Source organism: Dipodomys spectabilis, unplaced genomic scaffold (genome assembly GCF_019054845.1).
Source record: "Dipodomys spectabilis isolate Male_0828 unplaced genomic scaffold, ASM1905484v1 ptg000108l, whole genome shotgun sequence".
NCBI lineage: Eukaryota > Metazoa > Chordata > Mammalia > Rodentia > Heteromyidae > Dipodomys > Dipodomys spectabilis.
Window position 1 is genome coordinate 499,349 of NW_024870785.1, and position 20,522 is coordinate 519,870.

Below are 20,522 nucleotides of genomic sequence, written 5' to 3' on the forward strand. Positions count from 1 at the left end.
TCCTAAGCTCATCCTGGTGTGCACCTGAGGGATCTGGTTCCTCAAAATGACACCACAGGCCTCCACCATTGATGTCTGAGGGGCCCCTTCTAACACACTAGGGTAAATGCTGCGTAGCTCAGTGTGGCTATGGGTTGTACCACAGCCATGTGAAGGCCAGTAGTGTGCGTTCAGCACTGCAAGGTGGACGGAGCCCAGGCCACCACACACCTTGATGGCTGCTTCACGGCTCTGACTGTCGACCCCGTCCCGGAACTGCCTTCGGAGGCTCCAAGATTCCCTCTGACTCCCCCGAGTGTACCTCCCTTCCTTCCTTCCCTTCTTGAGTAATAATTTTTTTTCTCTCTCAGTATGAAGGTCCTTAGGCAGTGGCTAGTAAAAACGGTGTCTTCCAAAGGGTGAGAGCCACTGAGAGGAGTTTATAAGTGTCAACCTGCAGCCACGTCGTTACTGCGTCCAGTGATTCAATTACGGAATTGGATTAATAAGGTACTAACGCCATGCAATGTGCAGCAGTAGGCTCCAGGCATAGTTTAAAGGGCCCAAATTAAATATACCCTAAAACATTTGAAGATCGATCCTGTGTTTACTGCTCATTATGTAGGACAAAGAACTAAGAATTACTAAGCACCTGCCGTATACTAGGTCTTGCTCTAAGGGCTAACACGTCAGTTAATTTTCACCATCAATACGGTCAGTAAGGTTCAGATAGAGCAAGTCGTTTGGTGTGGCAGAGCATTAGCAGGAGCAGTAAGCCAGGGGACGTGGATGGCTGAGGAACAAAAGCTGAGCTGGTCAATGCTTTCACAAAATTTGTTTTTCCAGCTTAAAACATACATTGCTTATAATATCTATTCCGGCTTTCACAACAAAATGGCATTCAATAAGTAATAGTGACAACTAATAATTTGTTGTGTGCTGGGGAGCAGTACTTCATAAGCATTTTTCTATGAATCAAGGTGCTTACTCCTCACAGCACTCTGGGATTCGAAGCATTCTTCTCATCTTGTAGGTGAGGAAAGCAAACTGACAGGCTCAAGTTCACTGCAGGGAAACACTGGGACCTAGGTTTTGACTGAGTAAGCATCCAGGTTGTTTTCAGAGCCGGTGCTCTTACCTGCCTGCTCCTGGGTCTCTCCTGGTGGTGACTGGCCACTTGGCTTAGATGTGCCAGTCTTACCTAAAAAGCACTGACCACTAAGTGTTCCTGGCGGGACAGGGAAAGGCTGACCAGCTCTCTGCAGAGGGGAAGATGCTCTTGCCCCTCAGTAGGTGTGCACCGCAGGGACCACAAGGCCTGGTCTGCTAGGGCCCCCCTGGTCTGCTAGGGCCCCCCTGGCCTGGCTCCAGCAGCGTGCCAGCGAGCAGTGGGAGGCAGAGGTGGACCCGAGCAAGCGTTCTGTAAAGAGCTCTGATTCCTGCTTGGTGGTTATTTTTTCATGAATTGATTACACCTCCTTCATTTTCCGCATCAGCTCTCAGGATGACGAGTCCCGAATTGGTCAGCCACCATGTGATGTACCCCTCCCTTCCTCCCTCCTTTTTCTGAACTGACTTCTCTCGAGCACCCAGGGATTGCCCTGTATCATTCTGATGCTGTAGTTGCCTGGTAATGGTGAAGAAAACTCAGATAAAGCCTCAGATGCCAGTAGTCTCTCTTTGGCTTCCAGCCCTGGGTCATAATGTATGCGTGTGATGACGTTGTACCCCTCCCCCCGTCTTCCCCACAGCACACTCTCCCTCTGCTCGCTTACTCCAGGGCTGTAGGCCCTGCTTTCTCTCAGAGACGGCTGGGGCGAGGCAGGCCGAGCCCCCTTACCTTTCACGGACCCGGCCTCTTTCATCTCCCAGGGTTACAGTCACCGTGCAGTTTTTATTCAGGTCAAACTTGTCACTGTACAAATGATAGTCTGGAGTCACCCATCCAACCCAGACACAGGAAGGATCCTGCCCAGCAAAGATGCGGACGGCATAGTGGTATTGCTGTGGAGGACAGAGGGGAGGGGGTGGCCTCAGTCAGCGGAGGAGAGACGGAGAGGAGAAGGAAACGTAGCCCTGCCACGAAGAACGACACAGACAGACAGACAGACACACATGCGCACACACAGCACACACACAACATATACAGACACACACACCACACACACAGACACACACACACCACACACACCACGCACACACACCACACACACACACAGACAGACACACCACACACACACACACTGACACACACACAGACAGACACACACACAGACACATCACACACAGACACACACACACCACACACACAGACACACACCACACACAGACACACAGACACACACACACACCACAGACACACACACACATGCACACACACAGCACACAGACACACACACACATGCGCACACACATACACAGACACACAGACACACAGACACACCACATCACAGACACAGACACACAGACACAGACACAGACACACAGACACATATACAGACACACACACACACCACATCACAGACACACAGACACAGACACACAGACAGACAGACACACACACACGGAGGGACGCTATGCTCTAGCCTTGGGAGGAAGCCAAGCCTCTCTCTTGAGCTCAGCTAGGCTCTAGATTGGCTTAGTGTCTACTTTATGCCTTACACTAGGAGCAGAGAACTTTCAGCTCATCGCTCACTGCCCAGGAGACACTGGTGACAGAGGCGCAGCTGCTCAGCGCGGCCAGGGCAGCCCTGACCCTCAGCACAGGCAGGGCACCTGCCTCAGACGGCAGTCCCGGGCCCCAGCACTCCCGTTACTTTCTACTCGCTAGGGAGGCCAAGAGTTTTGTATTTATTTCTGGAAACTCTGGAAAGAGGCTGCAGAAGAAGAGGCCCAGGCTCTGGCCAGACCTGCTTCAGGGGCCAAGAAAGAACAGCAGTTGTTGGCAAGGGTGTCCTTCGACTCGTGAAGCATATACCGCATTACAGGAAGAGCCGCAGACCCGAGGAAGGCGGCCACTTAGCCATTTCCTTTATCATGAGCAAGGTGACTATGGAGCCATTTCCTATGATGCCGAAAAGATTGGTGTTTAATAAAGTGACTCTCATTTGCAGTCTTTCTAGGCTGGGAGGAAAAAGGGGTCAGTCAAAAAGCCTAGGCTTACGGCAGTGGCGCTGTGGCTCACGTGGTAGAGCGCTAGCCTTGAGCTGAGGGACAGCGCCCAGGCCCAGAGTTCAAGCCCCATGACTGCCTACATATACATAGCCTAGGCTTGAATCTTGGTGCTGTCAGCTACTCATTGTGCGCCTTGGACAAGCACATACCACCGGTGCATAGGGCACCAAGTAAACCCGTCTGAAGTGACTGCCGTAGAGAATCTATGGGAAAGTGCCACACCACGCCAGGTACTGTGTCTTTACACAGCCAGGGTGTAATTAGCTACAGCAAGAACCTTATTCTTGATGACACTTAGCCTACCAACCGAGGACTTCAAATGACTTTATAGAAAGTATGGCAGGCATTTTTTCTAGGTACCTGGCGTGAAGGAAGAGTGGGAGAAAGGAAGAGCTCAGCAGCGCTGCCTTCTGACTACTGTCTGGCTATGGAAAAGGGACTAAAGGGCCGGATTCCTGCTTCTCCTCCCGCACTCAGCAGAGGTGTGGGGAGTGTACTGTAGAAGCTGCCACAAAAGAGCGGACAGAAGGGCTTCACTGTGGCCTCCGACGACGCTCCCTCCACAGGGAAGGCAGGGTGGGGTCCCCGGTGGCCAAGGGCACGAGGGCACAATGGCACCCAGTTAGGAGCTCCAGGGGGAGTCTGCTTTGCACTGAGGGACTATCCTGTTCTTCACCTGAGAAATGCCGCAGAGGTGTTCTCAAGCACAAAGACAGATATTACAAGACAGAGTAACTGGCAATTGAAGAAGATCTCTAGACAAATCTTTGCTGCAAGGGGCTTATTACAAGGCATACCAATGGTCAAATAATTAAAAGCATAACTGGGCATATTTACTTACTGTTGTTGTAGGAGAGAGTATTTCATGCATCTGTTTCCTGGAGGGAGAAAAAATCCATACTTCAGTTATCTGGCTGTGCAGAGAACCCCACAGTTCTGACAGGCTATTGATCCACCTTTAACCATCAGGGTAAACAGGAAGTTGGCTGTTCTTGATACCAGAGTCACGGCCACTGGTCTTGCAAATGTTCATATGCAAGTTGCACAGGCAGGACTCCAACTCCAACTTGGTCCCTCCACACAGATGGTAGGTTGAAGCTGGGTGGCTGGAGGGGGGGGGGGCAGTACCATATGCACAGGTGCCTTTGAATGGATCAATCCTGCTCCCTCAGTCAGCTGTGTGTGCTTATTTAAAAGCTTGGTCGATAGCAAAATGCTATAGAACATCTGCACAAGACAGCCCCAGCTAGCACACACCTATCAGCAATTAAACATAGACATCAAAGGAAAGATAGACGGCAAGCAATCTATTCCTTAACAGGAAGGAAGAAGTCATGGAATTCCAGGTCATGCGGCTGCAAGGTTAAGTAAGTCCCAGGCACATCCCAAGGCCCCGGACTCGTTGGCAGCAAAAACACCTGGCCTCTGAGGACTCAAGAAGTGCAAAAACGTCTTTACCAGCTCTGACTCCGTTTAGCGTGATTGACCCTGTGTGTGTCTATGTACGCATACATCTTCATTACGGTACCTGACTGCATGCAGAGAGAGCTCTACCCACTGAGATCCTGTGCTGGGCTACTTCAGAGCAGACATGATGAGCACCTGAAGCTGGAGGTCTCCTCTCACCTTTTCTGGAAAACATCGCTGTCCAGACAGGAGCTGTGGCTGAAGGAGTGGCACTCAACAGGCATGCTCAGGCGGCAGTAGATCATGTTGGCATTGCTGTTCTGAGTGCCAAATGTCTTGTGGGTCACCTTGAGACATGGAGGGCTGTCCATGGTGCTATCAATCCTCACGACCTGGGAACACCATCACACACTCTTACGCTGATGTGCAAGAGGAGCTGACCTTCTCCTCCCTGCCTCCAGCCTCCCTCCAACCAAGAATAACATTTAGCAAGACGTTCTACAGACTAGAACCTGTCACTGGTGATAACTAAGCTACGATTCTCATCATTACTTGGTTCCCGTCCTATAAGAAACAACAGATCTGCTCCTGGCTGGACAGATAGGAGATTTAAAGTGTTCACAGTGAGTTTTCTTCAAGGCCAAGAGTGGAGAATAAATGTCAGAGAGGGATGTGGGATCTGATGATAGAACATGGTGTATAGAAAGGCTGACCTGTTAGGTCACTGGGCACAGAGCTGAGAAGAAAGCCTTTCTGCAGGTGTCCCTTGTCACTGGCATGGTAACATCTAAAGGACACGTACCAGGAAACCCAATGCTCAACAAAGACAGGCGTTCCTGTGGAGGCTACCAGTTCCCACCTCAGTCCTCGGCCCCCTTCAGCCTGTCCTAACACCTGGAGGGCACCCAGGGCTGTGGAGCCTGGTGGCAAGGTAGGTAAATTGATGTTCACCATAAGAATGACTTTCTTAAAATCGCAGCCTTGTTCCTGCTCTTTAGACAGCAGTTCCAACCCTAGGTCTATAGATGAGCTCACATGGCTGTGTGTTTTTCTAAGCAGAGGTGTCAAAGGGCAGCCAAACTTCCCAAACAGCCACAGACACCTTTCTAATGTTATGGCCAGCGAGCGACCAGAACATGAAGGCCCATGATGTGAGCCTGTGAGGGACAGTGGGGTATGAAGAGCAGCTGCATACTAAACCCAGGGCTGAGTTAAGGGAAGCTAGCGTCCAATGAAGCAAGTGATAAGGCCGTCGATCTTTCTGTCTGTCTGTCCCTCCTCACCCTTCTCCCCACACCCATCATAAGAAACACGACAGTGGGCACAGGAACAACAGAGGCAAGCAGACACTGAACCAGAGGCCAGTGCATTCCGTTCATCTACTCCTAAAAAGAGATGCATCACAATCCACCATCACATCCAGCTCACAGTCTCACAAACAGCACTGCTGAAATCAAATGGCCTGAAGGAATGAAGTTATGAGCAATCAATAACATTCATTCTGGACCCCACATTCTGGCACCAGGGCTTGAACTCAGGGCCTCATGCTCTTGCTCAAGTTTGCTTGCTTATGGCCGGTACGCTATTACTTGAGCTGAAACTCCAGTCTGGCATTTTGCTAATTAATTGGAGTCACATAGACTTTTCTGCCCAGCTGGCTTTGAATGCAACCTTCAGATCTTAGCCTCCTGAGTAGACAGGGTTACAGTGTGTGTTTCTGGCACCCTGGAGAAAACGCAGTGGTCCTCACTGGGACTATGTGTGCAGGATACTGTATCTCCCGAGACGCTGCTGAGCGGGAATAAGTAAGGTGCCTGTCCTGTGGCTCTGAGGACAGGCGGAGGAGGCTGGGAGGAAGCCAGGGCAGAGGCGTGGGTACGCTGACAGGAGGACTCATGGGAGCAGGGCCTGCCCGCCCGCCAGGACCACCCACGGTGCTCACCATTACCTCTATGTGGGGGTGGTCCTTCGGTACGTTGACAAACGTGGGAAGGCGCTTGCTGAACCACATCGCCACATCCCGGTTCATGTTGACGGCAAAAGGCTCAAAGCCCTCCTGGAGGCCACACATGGTGTAAAACTTGAAGGTGCTGGCATCTGTCCCCAGGTTCATGCGGCCAATCTGAGACAGCCCCAGGGAGCAGATGGGCACAAAGCCTGCAGAAACAGTTCCACGTCAGCCCTCGGGCGCTGCACCTTTGCTTCCTCAGGGCTGTGAGTCCCAGGAGGAAGCACAGGACATAACCCTTTGTTCTGCAAGGAGGAAAGGCCACCTGCTCTTGGTATATAGGAAAGAAGGGTGAGTTTGCTTTAAAATGACCAGGGAAAGGATGGAGCTAAGAGGAGGTTGGTACGGAGCGTTTTCTGGTCCTGAGGCCTTGTGCTTGCCAGGCAGGTGCTTTAGCCTAGTCATACCCTACCCCCTTTTTATTTCTTGAAACAGGGTCTCACGGTTATGTGTGGGCCATCTTGGGCCACCAACATTTTATTTACATTTCCTGTTTAGCTGGGAAGAAGATGAGCCCCACCCCACCTGGCTTATTGATTAAGATGGGGTCTTACTAACGCTGTGCCTCAAACTGTAATCTTCCAATTTCAGCCTCCTGAGTAAGGGGGAACATAGTGTGAGCTGTGGCACCCAATCCAACTAAGATCGCTCTGTCGGGCCTTGGGCTTGCTTCGCAGGCACTTTAACCCCAACTCTAGGGCCAGGATTACCCTCAACAAGTAAATACCAACTGGAAAGATCAAGTCAGTAAAAGAACAAGTGAAATTCTCTATTTATGCCTTCCTTACCATTGTTCTTAGGCTCTGGGAAATATAAATGCTTCCAAAACTAAACAACACAATAAACCTTAAGATGGACTTGGTGAGGAGAATTTTGTCACAGAACAAACAAAAAAACGTGAGTGACTGTGAGAAAATGAACGTGCTTATTCCTTTAGAGTATAAGCTTCAGTGTATCTCACCACATCATGCTCTATACCTTACGTCTACACAACGACATTTACTTAGAGGGGTGAACTGGAGCTTGGCTTTTCTGGCATTTAGCATCTCATGCTTTGGGAGGACAGTGTTAACAAGTCCTAGGCGCCTGCCGGCTGCGGGGCCTAGTGTCATCCACACCTAAGCAGGAGAAGGAGAGGCTCAGCTGAGCGCCAGGACAAACTGCCTGCTTCCTCTTACAGCTTCTGCATCTATCCAGGCCCACGCCTACGTCCCGATCATGTTTTAGCGTTACCATTCAGAACAGACCAAAGCAGAAGTTCAAACTGTCTGCTATTCTTGCTTGTTACCATTCAGAACAGACCAAAGAAGAAGTTCAAACTGTCTGCTATTCTGGTTTGTGGGTTATTTATAAATCATAATTGTGGGCCAACAAATCAGCAAAGCAGGGAAAGCTCTAATTACCTCAGACCGGGGATGTGGGGAGCTGGTTGGTAAGGGACGGCTGGAGCCGCAGAGAGCTTCAAGGGGAAGAAGGGCTCTCACGCCAACAGCCGAAAAATGGATGTGCTTCCCACAAAGAAAACTGGTCCGCTCCATTCCTTTCAGGGAAAGTTAAAGGCCAAACTGGAAGCATTTAGATTCAACAATAAGAGCTTTACTTCAGACACGCCAAGGCCAATTTGCACTCTTAGTAAAGTCAGTTGTTAATACCCAAGCTATGATGTAAATAATATGTCAGATAAGCAAAAGGTAAATCCCTCATAGGCTCGGTTGTTTTTCTTTTAAAACTATGAGTTCATCATTTAGCACACATATGTGCCCAATGCCCCTGCTAAACAAGAGAGAATATCCGTGCAATCCTAGCAGACTGAGCACAATGGCTCCTCACAGGACACCAAGCACTCAGACCAGACCCCAGCCTGCCCCGCAGCAGAGCAGGCAGACTGCTCAACTGGCCCACGGTCACGCAGCACCCACGCTACGCACTGCTGTGCTCCTGGGAGCTTTGTGCAAGGGGCTGTGGTAGATTAGACTATCTCCTTTCCATAGATGGAAACATTTGTGAATAAAGACCCCCCGGAAATCTGACTACAGCACTGGTAGTCAGCACAATTCCTGGAACCACATTGGGACTAAGGGCTCTGCTGGGTGCTGGGATTAAAAAGGAACTGACCAAATCTCAAGGAACACACAGAAACGTGGGTGAGGAATGAAACGGCCTTTCATTGCAAACCAGCTCTGCTCTCAAGAGGGTATTTTGGTTATATATAACTCAACATAAAAATTCATCATGAGGGTTTTATATGTTGGAGCCAGGACCATATAAACACCCGCCCAGCCCTGCCCCGGAAGAGAGCAGGATACCTTGACAAGTTCTTTCTTTTTTCTTCTTCCTGAGCTGAGCAGGATAATTATGCGGCAGATGACTGGCTATAGCTTGGGACATTTGAACGACTCCTAGTCACGGCCACAATGTAAGAGGAAGTGGTGACGTGTGCCCGAAGCGCCCCCACCCCCACCCCTCAACTCAGGCTCCTCATCATTACTAAGCGTCAGCCGAGGGAACGGCATTACTGAGGGTAAAACTAAAGACGCAGGAGCCGCCCCCTTGGTCCAGGTCAAGACAAGGGGGAATGAGATGGGACCTGTCCCACGGCCAAGCAGTCAGGAGTGAGAGGAAGCTCCCCAGACCTGGCCAGCGGCTGTGTCCCAGGGTACAGGATGAACTGGCGGCAGAGCACAGGGCTGTCTCTGTGCAGGCTGTTCCTGCAGAGGACAGCTGAGCACTGCGGAGGCAGGGAATGGCTGAAGCAAAGGGAGGAAGGCGTGTTGGCGACCTCCTGACGCCAAACAGACACAGGCATAGCTAGGGAGCTCAGAGAAGGAGCCCAGGAGACACTACATCCAAGGCTGGTCAGATGTTGGATGATTCCAGACTATTCTTCAGGCATTTCCTAGTCTCAAGAGCCCATGCTTTACTTTTCATCTCCTCTTAAACCCAATGAAGGTGCAGCCTGGGGATGCAATGAAGGTGCAGCCTGGGGATGCAATGAAGGTGCAGCCTGGGGATGCAATGAAGGTGCAGCCTGGGGATGCAATGAAGGTGCAGCCTGGGGATGCAATGAAGGTGCAGCCTGGGGATGCAATGAAGGTGCAGCCTGGGGATGCAATGAAGGTGCAGTCTGGGGATGCAATGAAGGTGCAGTCTGGGGATGGCCCTTGTGCAGAACAGAGGCCAAGCGTCCCCGTCGCTTCTGAAGCACAGACCCTGTCTGGAGGGAGGGCGGGGCTCTGGCACCAGAGTGTCTGCAGATGCTACGTTCTGCAAAGAGCCTTCCGACTGCAGAGCCACCAGAGTTGGAAGGCAACCTGCAGACACCAAAGCCGCAGCAAGAGGCAGACATTTCCTGAGGGTCATCCCGTCTCCTCTTCCTGGTGCCTCTCTGGGGTCGGGAAGGATGCTCAGGATTTCATCTCTTTCCTTCAATGTGGACCAGAGAAGGCATTGAGGCTCCTGACCTTCCAGAAACCTTTCGGTGAAAATACAAAAAGCCAGGGCGGCCCAGGAAAGGACCAGGCCTGATGAGAAGAATTCTAACGAGCCAGGTAAGGTCCTATCACCTGTGAGGGGGAGGGCTGGGAGAGGAACTTACAAGTGCCACAGACGGGAGTGGGCACAAAATATTCCTTCTGCAAGGAACTAAAGACTCCCCACTGGGGCGCTGGCCTGGATGGCCGCGGACATGCCTGTGGCGCTGGCCTGGATGGCCGCGGACATGCCTGTGGGACATTCTTCCTGAAGGGGTTACAATGTCTAAAACGCTTATTTTTACAGATGGTTTTCCACACCACTCAAGGCAAGATTGCTGGCTCCTTCCACCTTCTGCAGAGAACAGAGATGCGATTCCATCCTTCTATGCCTCAGGCTACCGTTACCGCAGAATGCCATATAACTTCCATTCTGCTGCCCCTCACCAACCCCACAGCAAACCCACATCGGAAAGAGCTCCAGATTACCTTGTCTCTGTATGATTAAAGCATGCCACAGTAATAAATATAATGAGAGAATGTTCTAGTACAGCTCTATTGATAAAACAGCTCCCTAATCATAGACTTTGCACCTCTGAAGGTCAAATCACATACAGGAAAGGCCTGTGGGCCACCTCTTTCATCCCAACACAGATGATCTGAAAGCAGGGCTGCCCTGAAGCTTGCCTCTCCTCACCGCATTTCTCTGCTCACACCCTGCCACAGCTGCTCATTTCCTAGAGGGGGAAGGCCAAGGGTGTGCTTTCTCAGAGCAGACTATAGTTTCTTGCATGAGAAAGCCCGAATGTTGGTATCTGGGGTGTCCTGTGCAGCGTATCTCCCCTTCTTACCCCATAATTCATACATTCCACATGCAAACCTTCTCTTGTTCTAGCCTTGCTCAAAGTTCACTGACTTCCATCCTCGGGCGGCAGAGGCTGGCTGCTCACATTCCTTATTCAACATTCACTTCAAATCCTGCTTGTAGACTTTCTATCCTGCATCCGTCACTTGCCATCTATAACTGGCCAGTCACCTTTTCCTGTTCATTATTCTACCACTGGAAAGTGAGCTACTTAACTCTGCTACCACTGTACACGCCTAGACTCTTCATCTCAGATTTACGGTCTCTTGTGGGGATGCAGTGTCCGCTCTGGTTCGACATGGGGCTGGGGGGCTGTGTTTCTAATAAGGGTACATGCTTCGAGCACCAAGGCTTTGGGCTCTCCCAAGTTCTCACACTCACACTCTCATTACTGAAAATCTTCTTATGTACTCCTTAAACATGAACCAAACACTGATAGGTACTAACCTCTTCTAGTTAACACAATAGTAAAGCCACGGACAGGTCCTTGGTCTTTGGCTCTTTCTACCCCAGGGAATGACTTTCCCTGGAGAAAGGCCTGTATCTTCTCATTTTCCATTGTCTTCCTGGTGTAAAGGAGTCAGCCTCTGGCGGTTCTGTACAGCACACAGGCTATCTCTTCTGCTGGCAATGTCTTTCCTACTTGCCTCTCCAAATGGAATGCTCTTTACAACTAGGATCTTAAAACTCCTCAGAAGGTATTAAAACGTGATCTCCCACATGGCTTTTCCTGACTCCAGGAAAAACATCAATTTGCAACTATTCTGTTTCCCCAAAGACCTATGTCTTAGGAAATTCTTTAAAGCTCTTGAAAGGCACAGCTGTCATGCATATTACAGAGGGGTCTGTAAAGAGTGTGCATGTCATTCATAAGGCTGAAAACACTCTTCAAAGGACATTTACATCTTATACACATGCTCCTTTGCCTATGCAGTTGTATATGTAGCCTTCTTCAGCATGGATTTTCTTTTTGCAGTCAGGAATTTAGTGCTGTAAGGAGCTCTGATCATGACCAGAAGGAGAAATGGGGCCCACAGAGGTGAAAGTTCGCAGGTGTCACAGGCAGACAGGCGACGCATCTTCCTCCTCTGTGAGGAGGTAGCAGGATGGATGGATACAAGCACAGGTCTGTGCAGACAGCGGATATTAATCACTGCCAAGGAACTTCAAATCTGGGAACACAGGCTGGGAAGTGGCTCAGTGGTAGAGCGCTTGCCTTGCATGCCTGAGGCCCTGGGTTCGATTCCTCAGCACGACATAAGCAAAAAGAAAAAAGCCGGAAGTGGCGCTGTGGCTCAAGTGGTAGAGTGCAAGCCTTGAGCTGAAGAGCTGAGGGACAGCGCCCAGGCCCAGAGTTTAGGCCTATGACTGACACACACACAAAATAATAAAATAAAAATCTGGGAACATAGAGATCTCTCATCTCTTACCTTACACTGGTATAGAAGTAAAGCCCAGGTAGATCTGGCAAACATTCTCAGGGAACTATACACCTGGACAGGAGCAAGTCTGCTGACTTGTAGCCCAGGGTTCTTCACCCTATATACCAACATATGGCCTGTGTGCACTGTGTGTAGGTACACAGACGGGAAACAGCATGCTCTAACTGATTCTTTGTGCAGTTCTGCTTTGGTTTCAAAGAAAATTTTATTTCATTCAAAGGAATAGTTGAATGTAACTTTTCTGTTTCAATGGTTCTCATCAAAACATCAAGTTCTAATATACAAACATGCAGACTTATAATCCAAAGCAGAATATAATTATCCTTTAATTTGCTAATTATTCTCTCCTGCCACGGTCATTAGTTCCTTTATAATTAGCATCTCCCATGTACTGCCAGGAAACCTAAGTACCTTAAAATGTCAAGTTATAGGAAGGGGAGAGTGTCTCAGTTTAGAATTTCTATCTATGCTGCATACACCAACTATCACTATTAGTTGTCTTGATTCTTCAAAATTGGTAAGTCTTCAAATTGGGTGCAGTGACTCATGCCTGTAACCCTTGTTACTCAGAAGATTGAGATTGGGGAGGACAGTGGTTCGAGGTCAGTCTGGGCAAAAAGTTCACAAGACCCCATCTCAACCAATAAAAAAAGGCTGGGCATGGTGCTTCATGCCTATCATCCCAATTACAGAGGGAAAGTATACATGGGAGGATTTATGATCCATGCCTGTCTGCTTGGGCAAAAAATAAGACATTATCTAAGAAACTACCGCATCAAATGAGCTGGAGGTGTGGCTCAAGTGGTAGAGCACCTTCCAGCAAGTACAAGGCCCTGTGTCCCACCCCTAGTTTCATTAAAAAAGCCTTCATCATTAGAGTTTCAATTATGCAAAGACAACGTAACGATGCAGGAGGGCTCCCTCAGCTGCCCTCAGCTTCCTTCACATTCAAGGAGGGGGGAGGGGGAGGGGGGGCTTACCGTTCTCAATGTCATAGTCAGCAAAGGCAAGTTCAGAGCCTTTGTTGGTGATCAGCAGCTCCCCATTCAGTGTGAAGATCATTGAGGCATCGTCCAGGTTAATCATACATCCAACCACATCGCCTGGCTGCCATGTTCGCCCAAAATACCCACTCCCTTGGTGCCAGCGCTGGCCCTACAAAACAAGACCCCCGCTAAAGGAGTGATCATGGCAGCCCCTCTGGTTGGCAGTGGCGCATGGCCTCGTGAGGACTCCCCCCTCCACCAAATATGTCACCGGGAGGAGCGGCCTACCCACAGACACACAAGACTCAACAGAAAAGGCAGCCTGCGTCTCATGGCTCCACCCAGCGAAGACCATAACCAGAATTCTCTCGGAGCAAAATTGGTAAGACAACCCTCTCCCAACACATTGGCTGCAGAGAGTTCACTGAGTTAGTGTTGGAGTGGGGCCAACCAATGGGTTTGAATGAAAAGACTGATACGGATGTAATAACAGGAAGGTCTCTCCAGCAGAGCAAGGGGCAGAGAAGCACCACTAGGCCACGTTCAATCCATGCATTAGCTAGTGGTACAGGCTAGTCACTTAAAAATTGTTCTTACAATGAATAATGCACAATGGTTACTAGGCCTCACCAACTTGACTGACCTACCTTAGCTATCCTGAGGGAAAGTATTTTTTATATTAACCAACTTGCCCAACTATCATTCATAAGATGGTTAAAAAAATGTCATCCTGGACCCACGTTTATACCGTAAATAAATGTAACATATAATCAGGAATTAGGTCTTTTAAAAACGTGAACAAACACAAGACAATGTCACTTTTCTTCAACATTTAACACACTGGACTGGTCACTTTAAAGCCCAAGATCCCAACTCTGTGGTCTCCAGAGCCCCTCACGGGCACGTGGGCGCCATGCGGACCCACCTTGCTGCCTTCAAACACAAACGCTTGATCGTCAGCACCCAGCTCGACGTTGGGGCGGCAGCCCGGCCTGGCCCAGCCGACACGCATGGCGCCTCCGGTCACCACTTCAAACTCAAAGTACCACTTCCCAGACCGGACTGCGTAGGACCGCTCCACCCGGAAAAACCGGAGCTTGTCTATGCTGACTTTTTCTACAGCTGGATCAGCTACTGAGTGAAAGACATGGGGAGGAAAGGAGGACACAGCATGGTTATGGAGCATTCCTCAAAGGATTTGCTGACAACCAAGATGGCCCCATAGTTTCCCTCTAGCTAAGGTAGCATTTTGCTCACACCACAATAATCACCATCACCATCATCATATCTTAGCAATGCAAGGATGAAGGAGAGCTGTATAGCTAGCTACCCCTACAGGATCAGGGTAGAAAACTTGAGGTTCAGAGAGGTTAACTCCCTTATTCAAAACTCACAGAGCCAATGAAGAGAAGAAAAAGATCTGAATCCAGGACTGACTTTAAAGACATCCCATGATGGGATGGGCTATGGTGGTGTGCTCACCAGTCATAAGCTAGTGATTTAGTTAGAATTGAACTTGGAGATGGAATTATCTGATCTCAAAGCAAGGTGACAGTCAATCTTTGGAGAGTAAGAGGGCAGATGGCATTGTTCTGTGACCTGGTTCTCTGCAGCTGCTCTACACCTCCTCCGAGGGGTTGAATCACAGAAGCAACCATCACAGAAGCGTCTGTTAATGGGAGGATGCTCCAATGACGCTTTTAAAAATGCAGCATTTAAGAAAGGAGGGGGTAACGATGCTTGACAAGAAATGTACACATTATGTACGTAACTGTAACCCCGCTCTACATCACATGAAAGACACCACTTCCGGTTTAAAATGAACACCTACGTAAAACTTACATGTTCTCAGAAGAGGACCTGTTTAGTCAATTGGAGCAAGAATCATTCACCAGTCTTAGCTCATTACCTAGTTCTTGGTCCGACGGCTCCACGTTATACCCATAACCCACAAATGTCCGAACGGCTTCACGAAGGCTGTCCCGGTTTGACTTCTTAGTGCGTTCGTCCAGTAGAGCATATGGCACCAGACGGGGGTTTCTTTTGTTCTTCAAATCCTACATGAAGCAGAGGGAAGAAAAGACACTTCAGCTTTACAAGCAGCTCATCCCACTGACCGATTCCTGGCTGTCCTGGGCTATTAGTGTCTCCACAAGTGTGTTTATCTTTAGCAATGTACACATTCGCCATTTCCACTCAGGATTAAGTGAGCATAAATGGAAAAGTTGTACCAATGCTCAAAGCTAGGTTTAGAAAAAAACATTTCAATAATGCTAGCCAGCATGTGCAACAAAGTGTCAGGAGACTGGTTAGAAACCTTCATTCCCGAGACAGGGCAGATGGGATTTGCGCCATGTTTCCCTGTGAAAACTCAAGTCGCTGTCTGAACTGTGAGGACTCCCCACAATGGCCCCTTCAAAGGTCTTCATGGAAAAGTGGCAGAGTGTGAGGGGCCCCTTTAATCACAAAAGGCACACATGTGAACAAGAGCCCCCGCCATCTTGAGGGGTACTGAGAAGACGGTAGGACAACTTCAGGAAAAGCCACCCCAACTATCATGTAAAATGCTGTCTGCACGTCCTCAATCTCCACCCCTTCACGCCCAGAGCCGCAGGCTTCGTGGCTCCCCATGTGCAGGGTTGCGGGCTCAGCTGTAAATGATCAGCTGAACTGCCCTGACGCTCACTCTAGTTCTGGTGATTATTAAGCCAAAGAGAATATTTTCAGGGATGAGGTGAGATAGATTGGGATGTGTCCCTGGCTATGAACTTTGTCTTTTAAGTCAATTCCTGCTCAGGCCAGGAATTCTGCTCAGGAATCCTTGGCACTGGCTCCTTGGCAGGCTGCTTTTCCCTCTTTATATTCTTATTAGTAGATATTTAGGACATCCCTAAAATACCACTGGTGAATGATGTTTACCTGTTCCTTACACCTTGGCCTTGGAGGGCAGCACAACTCTCTACAGTGTAATCAGCGTGAGCAATAACGAGATGAAATATAGCTACTGGGTAAAGTGCATTTCCTTAACAGAGGGAAAGGTAAACCTTATACATTTCTGCAAAGCTGAAGCTATGCCTGGAGTCAATGCCAAGGCGACCTTCACAAATTCCATCGGCTCCATGATTCTACAAATAACAAATGCATTCCAGGGAAAGGGACATTGCAAGGACACCCCCACCTGCCAACTTAATACCTCTCCAAAGCAAAAGGGCATTTTGATGGATGGTCACATCTAACCCCTCCAGCATGCACCACCGGCACGCCTCACCTGCTGAATGCCATAGGTCCACCCTTGTTTAATTCTGTCCTTTGCCCAAACATTATGTGCATTTTCTGCAAGCTTGTCCACTAAAACTTCTTGAGGAGGTAAGAGCTTCACATCAGACAAATCCAAAGGGGCTGGTTTGTAGCCGTTAGACATCATGAAGCTGCAAGGAAATGCAAAAGCATGTATACATTCATGTCTGTCTCTCCACCCATCGTCCTCACTGGCTGGCAGCTCACATCTATTTCAAGTCTGTAGATGAAGCCCCTATTCTACCATTCTCTCTGGCACAGATTTCAAAGGAGACTGTGGGAGAAACAGATGGGCAGTACACACACATCCTTACTTCCCAGAAAAGATGTTTAACAAATGATTCAGTATTCTGGCACATTATCAGACGCTCTTCCAACCTGGTTTTCATCCCAAAATGCAAGAAGTTACAACCAGATCGACTCAGTCTTAGAATGTTCAACCTTACATTTGGAATTATTAAAAACGAAACACAAGTGAATTTGAGATACTGAAGTGACCTTAGCAGCCAGCTGTCCATGCCAGGAGTCACAGCCTCAAATGTTGGAAATAGATAATGTGCAAACGTTAGAGCCTGGATAGATACATCAGTGAGTCGAGAAGGTTGTGGCCAGCTGTGGTATGACTGCCCGGAGAGCAGCTGACCACTCGTGTGGCGAAGAGAGTCCAGCCGCCAACAGTCTCAGGACCAGCGCCTATCCAGACTGGTACAAACGTTGACGGCCAACCAGGGCTCACTCTCTACAGAAACTGCTGAGTAAGCCGGGCGCCGGTGGCTCACGCCTGTGATCCTAGCTACTCAGGAGGCGGAGATCTGAGGATCACGGTTCAAAGCCAGCCTGGACAGGAAACTCTGTGAGACTCTGATCTCCAATAAATCACTAGAAGACCAGAAATAGCGCTGTGGCTCAAGTGGGAGAGCGCTCGCCTTGAGCTGAAGAGCTGAGGGACAGCGCCCAGGGCCCAGAGTTCAAGCCCCACGACTAACAAAAAAAGAAAAAGGAAGAAGAAAGAAAAGAAAAAGAAAGAAATTGTTGAGTAGTGTGAGACCTGGGGTCTGTTGAGGGGAATAACAGGAGCTGGCGTCAGCCCCTACTGGGGCTGTTGACTTCCGACTCTGGGTGTAGGAACTGAGACTGAAGCATTGAAGTCCTGACCCGTTAGAAAGTTCACCTACTTCTTGGGCAGCTTGACCTTCTTGAGCTCCTCCTCCGCGGCTGGGTTAACGTGAGCAATGTGGCAGCCCAGGGCCAGGAGGGTTCTGTGACACAACAGAGGAAGAAGACCACGGTCAACTCTAAAACAAAGGACAGCAAGAGCCTGACACACATTTGAGCTGATAAAAACGGCAACAGGCCGGGCGCCGTGGCTCACGCCTGTCATCCTAGCTACGCAGGAGGCTGAGATCTGAGGATCATGGTTCAAAACCAGCCCAGGCAGGAAAGTCTAAGACTCTTATCTCCAATAAACTACCAGAAAACCGGAAGTGGTGCTGTGGCTCAAGTGGTAGAGCGCTCGCCTTGAGCTGAAGAGCTGAGGGACAGCGCCCAGGCCCAGAGTTCAGGCCCCACGACTGAAAAAAAAAAGACAACAGGCATTCCTTCAGACTGATGGCTAGCACATGTTTGCTGCAGTGGCCAGACAGTGCGCAGTCTGTGGACACACTATTTAGGGGCCGCTATGAAGGAAAGAGCAGCCTTAGATAAGACATAAACCAATGAACTTGGCTATACAATAATAAAATTTTATTTTATATAAATAGGACATAACCTATGAGCTTGGCTTTGCAATAATAAAATTCTATTTTATGCAACTAGGTGGCTGGTCTGATTACTGCAGGGGCCATAATTTGCTAGCTTCTAGAAGAGGTAGATGACAGTGAGCAAAAAACACAAAAGGGAAGTTTTAAATTGTTGCCTTCAGAAACACCTTCTAGTTTATAACTTCATTCTGAGTTATAGCTGACTTCTAATTCTGCAAGACAAATAGGATCCTAATACCAAATCCACAGGCCAGCAAGACTTGCAGTTAGTTGTCTCTGTGAAGCTCTGAAGTGCGACACTACCACATACAATTCCCTCAACAAACATCCGCATAACTGAGAGGATCCCATAGGTGAGCCTTCGAGACAAAGCCCTCACAGAGCACTGTTACATCCGCAAAGCAGTGTCAGAGCATTCTGCACTGCACAGAAACAGAACAGGCAATATGCACAAAAGGAGTTCAAAATGGGAGATATCACCTTGGGCTAGAAGAGATCTTGGGTAAGATCAAGCGTGGGATCATGGAGAAGCTCAAAGCTGTTTTAAAATTGAATTTTTGTGAATCAGGCCAAGTTTTCTATTGGTTCCAAGATGACTTATCTTTTTTTTTTTTTTGGCCTGATTTCATATAAACTGTTCTTCTTTTACTCTGCCTCTTATACCTTTTCCACATTCCTAGCAAATTATAGTTCTTCAGAGACCATACACACCAGGTCACAATGGTGGACGAGGTCACTATGTGGGATCCTCTTGTGACGTGATTTTATCAGCCTATATTTTCATACAAGAGACATACCTTTGCAGATTGGCTTAGAAGTATTAAATGATAGACTCACTGTACCTTTGCAGATTGGCTTAGAAGTATTAAATGATAGACTCACTGTTCAGTCAAACTTCAAGTCAGTTAAGCACTCACTTTAAGGTTTCAGTCGACATCTGTAGGTTGTAATTCTTCTCAGTTTCAGGAAGCTTTGAAAACTCCACAAGGCAGGGGTGCTGTCTTTTATTGTCATCCCGTATCTAGGAGACAAGAACATGTAATGCATGTTGGACCGCTGGCACTGCACCGGGAACCAGGCATGCATTCCCTTGGATCCTGGTCCAGGAAATCCATACTTGGCAAAAGACAGCCCCATGCTGACAGGTGAACCAACAACCTTGTCTCCAGTACGTGGCTCCCGGGCCCCAAGTTGCCAACAGCTTGTGCTCTGTGGCTTTATTTCTAGACAGGCGTCTGCATTTAGGACACACGTCCTGAGAGGTCCAGCTTCTCTGTGCTCAAAACTCATGACACCATCATTTACTGAAAGGTGGCCTGCTCCAGGATGTGAGGAACTACAGAATCCTGACCAGCATGTGCCAGAAATGCAGTCAGACACAAAGGTGAACCAAATTTGTATCTTTAGAAGCCACATTAGAAAAAAGAAAAATAGGTGTAATTAATATTAGCAGGGTATATGACTTATTACTAGTTTAACAGATAGCCAGGCAAGAATTTTTAGGAGATAGTTTGTATTATTTTTGTTCACACTAAGTCCTTAGAATCCAGTGTGGACTTGACATTCTCAAATCTCAATCCAGATTAGCCACTTTTCTAATGCTTCATAGCCCCATGGGGCTTGTGCGATTGCACTGAATGAGAGCATGGCTCATCCATCCAATGCTTGCTGGATCTACATCCGTCTGAACATTATCACAGTCAGGAGATCAACTGTTGAGCACAGGTAGCACACCTCATGAATAAACCGCCCAATGATGTAGGAAGTAGTAATATTTGTGAGGTTAAATCTAAAATTGCAACTGTGCCACATCTTCTAAAGGAAGAGGCTTGTGGTGCTACAGGCTCACGTGGTAGAGGGGTGATTATAAATGATTATAAATGATTATCCACACAATAACTGTTGAGGGACAAGCCGCAGCTAAGAGGACTATGCATCATCTGAGAGAGCAGGGTCACAGGAATCTACAGAACTCACCGCTTTCCATCTTTAGACATGACCTTATACAAATCACAGAGCAAAGTCAATTTACATTTTCTCTGAAAAATGTTCTCTAGTGAGGGATTATCTAACCTCCCTTGAGTGTCCATTAATCTTCACGCTACATCTGAAAGCCATGTTCAACAATTTCAGA

At 48.5% G+C, this 20,522-nt stretch overlaps 1 protein-coding gene across 1 annotated transcript in view; it reads right to left on the bottom strand.

The window, feature by feature from the left end:
• Ryr3 (ryanodine receptor 3) overlaps positions 1-20,522 on the bottom strand; it is a 269,526-nt gene that overhangs the window by 148,256 nt on the left and 100,748 nt on the right. The window contains 10 exon segments of the mRNA XM_042687574.1: positions 1,820-1,983; positions 3,995-4,031; positions 4,780-4,952; positions 6,509-6,717; positions 13,326-13,500; positions 14,257-14,462; positions 15,241-15,388; positions 16,600-16,759; positions 17,804-17,887; positions 19,306-19,409. Of these exon segments, the coding sequence (XP_042543508.1) occupies positions 1,820-1,983; positions 3,995-4,031; positions 4,780-4,952; positions 6,509-6,717; positions 13,326-13,500; positions 14,257-14,462; positions 15,241-15,388; positions 16,600-16,759; positions 17,804-17,887; positions 19,306-19,409 (1,460 nt within the window).